The sequence below is a fragment of the Propithecus coquereli genome, unplaced genomic scaffold (assembly GCF_000956105.1).
Source record: "Propithecus coquereli isolate 6110/MARCELLA unplaced genomic scaffold, Pcoq_1.0 Scaffold838, whole genome shotgun sequence".
NCBI lineage: Eukaryota > Metazoa > Chordata > Mammalia > Primates > Indriidae > Propithecus > Propithecus coquereli.
Genome location: NW_012154596.1, coordinates 281742 through 286078, shown reverse-complemented (window position 1 = coordinate 286078; position 4337 = coordinate 281742). Strand labels below are relative to the sequence as shown.

The 4337-nt window shown below is 37.1% G+C and overlaps 1 protein-coding gene across 1 annotated transcript in view; it reads left to right on the top strand.

Annotated features, from left to right (window-relative positions):
- The window catches only part of LOC105825952 (zinc finger protein 420-like), a 40750-nt gene extending 40336 nt beyond the window's left edge, over positions 1-414 (top strand). Inside the window, exon 5 of the mRNA XM_012663853.1 lies at positions 136-414. Within this exon, the coding sequence (XP_012519307.1) occupies positions 136-414 (279 nt within the window). The remainder of the gene's footprint in view (positions 1-135) is intronic.
- Positions 415-4337: the final 3923 nt, after the last annotated feature.

The window sequence follows — 4337 nt, the reverse complement described above, 5'->3', positions numbered from 1 at the left end:
AAAGAATGTGGCAAAGCTTTCACTCGGTTTTCAAATCTTAGACGACATCAGAAAATTCATACTGAAGAGAAACCCTACAAATGTAAAGAATGTGGTAAATCCTTTAGACATAGTTCATACTTTACTCAACATCAGATAATTCATACTGGAGAGAAACCCTACAAATGTAAAGAATGTGGCAAAGCCTTCACTCATTTTTCAAATCTTAGACGACATCGGAAAATTCATACTGGAGAGAAACCCTACAAATGCGAAGAATGTGGCATATGCTTTACCCAGTCTTCAAGCCTTAGACAACATCAGGGAATTCATACTGGAGAGAAACCCTACAAATGTAAAGACTGTGACAAAATCTTTTACTGTAATTCACACCTTACTCAACATCAGAGAATTCATACTACAGAACGCCTATAGATATAATGTATGTGAAAAGAGTTTTATTCCAAATATACAACTTAGAAATCACCAGAGAGTTCATAAAAAACAAACTTTACCAGTGCAATAAAGCATGGAAGTATTTAATAAAAACTTAAGTATAAGTGCATCAGGGGATTCATACAAGTAACAACTAAAGCACTCTTTCACACTTTACACTAACCCAAAGCATTTATTGTAGAGAATAATGTGAAGTCAAAGCACTTAGATAATTTATCTGATCATATTTTTCAAAAGAACAAGAATATTGATGTTTAGACAAGTACAGTTATATTCCAAGGGTACTTTGTATTGACAGTATTGAAATTTTTCAAATGCAAATATTAATGTAATTCTCAAATTAGTTGATGCTATGCCTTCATTCTTAATGTTTATGTAAAAATATGTGATCTGTTATTTTTGGATCAGAGCTATGAGGGGTCATTCAATATTAGGTAAATATGATTAATATCAATTTTTCCATGAAAGTTTAATGGCAAATGTAAAATACATTAAGAAATGTAAAGAAAGTTACTTTTTGTGTTTGAGTCATAAAACAATGATGCAGGTAGGTATACAGTATGTAACCTAATTTTTTCTTCTGTATTAAAGTAAGAGAGAAACATTCTAAGTTTTCAAAATAAATCATTTTACCAATTGCTCCTTAAGTAGGAAAAAACTGGCCAGTTAGTTAAAATACTGACGGATCTTCACAGTAGAATCAAATAAAAGTCTTGAATATTATTTGATGTGATAGAGGATATAGAAACCTGGAATGTTATTTGATGTAATAGAAATAAAAACATCTTCACAGATACCAGAGTAAAGTGAAGATAACTCCTATCTGAAAGATTGTATATGTATGATATATGTTGATATTGTTCTAATAAAGATTATATGAAAATATAATTCAAAGTCTTACCTTTAAATCCAAAATCACCATTCATAAAATTTTACCCAATAGTTTTCTTTGCACATGGTCCTTTCCTGGGCCAGTTGAACACATAGAGATGATTTGTTTAGATTTACATTGAATGCAATATACAATATATTGAGCTAAAAACAAACTTTGTGTAAGAGAACTATAGAGGAAGAAATGTGTGTGTGTGTGTGTGTGTGTGTACCTCTCTTCAGAGGAAAATGGAAATAATGAATCAAAACATAATTTCACAAGATTTGATGATTTACAAGCAAACTAGACTGTACAAATTCTCAAAGCAAATTTAGTTTCTCTATTGTACATTAAATATATTTCTCACAAATCTCGTGTCTCCAGGGTGAAGAATGCCCCCATACAAATCCTATCCTTTTACTTGCTGCCTATTCAGTTAAAGTAATTATATAATTTTCTTATCCTTCAAATTGTTGAACAAAGATGGACATGCTCACACTTCAGGCTAAGGCAGCTTCCACCCTTCAAGCTACACAAAACAGTAGGATAGATTTTCCAACTTCATCTTCTCAGTTTCAAACTTATCCATAAAGCCAATTGGTAACATGGATGTGGAGGTAATTGTTCACCTAGCTTTTGTACCTTCCTCTCAGCTGATAACTAGCTTCTATGATCACTTGCAAAGCTCCTAGTAATGGCCAATCCACTGTTAATGCCTAATGGTGATCTTCCTTACCTTAGAGGTAATGCAGTTTTCTACTGACAAGTTCTTTAGTCCCTCTGTAATTGTAGGGGCATCCCTGTACTCAGTACTTGGCATGCATCTTACAAACGGGCAACACCACCCCAAATAGATGAGAAGTAACACTCCAGACTTTTCACTCCAATACTTTCTTCTTCTTGCCCATACTTTGGTTACTGGATTTGTCCTGACTAGCTTGTCTGTTGTTTTGTAAAATGTCCATAAATGCAACGTTATGCTCAAATGCAGAAGGAGCCAGGAAACCAAAGAAGAGGCAGACAAATCCAATTTGTCAGTAGAGGGTGATTTATTATGGAATTTATGGATAGGTGTATGATCATGGGTGGCAAAAAGACAAATTGATCTCCATGCTGTTATACCCCAGATACAGGGCTTATAGACTATATGAAAAGAATATACATATTCATGTGGAGAACAATTAAAGTTGACCTTCCAGGAAAAGACAAAAATGCCAATGTTATGTACATCATAGCCTGTAATTTGTGTCATAGCATTAAGGTTGTTTTGACCTAAGGGCAGTATTTATGGTAATGTGTGCTCTTATACAAGAAACAGTTGATAAAGTAAAAATCTGAGAGACATTCCCAGAACTGGGGTTAATTAGAAGTCAATGTGGCATATTAGCATCCAAGAGGGAGATACTTTAGCCTCCACAAAGCTCCCTGTCTAGTACTATGGAGATCTTAGGGTTCAGAGGAGCCCAGTGGACACTCAACCAGGCAGTTTAAATCTCTTTGATTCCCAAATAAACGACAATCAAACTTGCATAAGTCCCATTTATTCTTCCTTCTTTTTCCTCTCTATAGAAAAAGTTCCAGAAAATTTTAAAATGTTCCCAAAAGAAGACACTGAACACAGTCTGCTCATCAGTGAAAAGTGGAGGCCAGGAGATGAGAAGCAAGTATTTGGAGGGCAGAGAAAATGGCAAAGTTGAAAGAGGTACTGGGACAGGCATGAGTGTGTGTTTTACCTTCTCACTGAAAGTTTACTTTAAAAATACAAATCACCAGTCATGTCTAATCAGGGCTAACAGGAAGAGAGATGTGTTTGTCTGTGGACAGGTCAGAAGTGTGGAGACAGGAGGCCCTGGTAATAGAATGTGCTGATGACAGCTGGGATGTTCAGCAGGGGTGATGAACTGGCAGAATTACCAGTTCTCTGGCTCCAGTGCTGGTCCATCCTATTGGCACATAGCTTTCTCCAGGCTGTTGGGTAGATATGGTAGGGGGCTTACTTCCTATACCAAATTAGCCCCAAAATTACTCAGGAAGCCAAACCCATTCTGCTGCATCTGTCTGTACTGCATGGGGATGGGCTGGCTGCCTAAACTAGGAATGGGGATGGCCATTCCATGGGCCAGTTGGGCATATAGGCTGCCTAGCTTTGAATTCCAGGGGGCATACTGGGTACAGACATGTTTTTGCTGTGACTGTCCACTCTGCCCCTTTGTAGACACTGCTAATCAATCACAGTCAGGATTCTTAGCCCAGTGACCAGTTAGCATGTGTTCCAGGTGGCTTAAGAAAAGGATCTGGAAGACTCATGCATTCCTTCCTGACCAGATCTCAGAGCCTTCCATGTAAATGAGGAAGCAAAGTGTCATCACCAATTACCCTGAGAAGACCCTGTCTTATTAGTCCCAGATAGCACCTTGGGTGACCACTTCCTGAGTGGAGGAAGAGACAGTTCTGTGCAAACTCCCTTCCTTAGGATCATGAAGACATTACAGTGGTCTCTTGTGGGCAGAGAAATTCCAGTGGGGCTAGGGCAGGCAGAAGCTACTCAGCTAGGCCTCCCAATATACCCTGTCCCCCTCCCAGCATGTCTGGGCTTGGCTGGGGAACTAGACAAGCATAGAGACCCCAGAAGTTGGGACCCAGGTCAGTGGTGATGCTGACCACAATCACCATTGTGGTGATTACCCAGTGAAAAAAATTCCAGTGTAAAACTATAGCTATCTGCAATAGCATGGATGAATATCAAAAATATGTTGCATAAAAGAGAGTAGATGTAATAGTATACGTGGTATAAAATTTCATTTATATAAAATAGAAAAAGCAAAGAAATCTGAGGTTCTGGCTTTCAGTAATGGTGGAATAGCTTGTTGAATTACCACTCTCAAAGACAAAAATGATAAAAGCTTAATAAAATATATATCATTGTATAGAATTATGATCAGAGCTATGAGGGGTCATTCAATATTAGGTAAATATGATTAATATCAATTTTTCCATGAAAGTTTAATGGCAAATGTAAAATACATTAAGA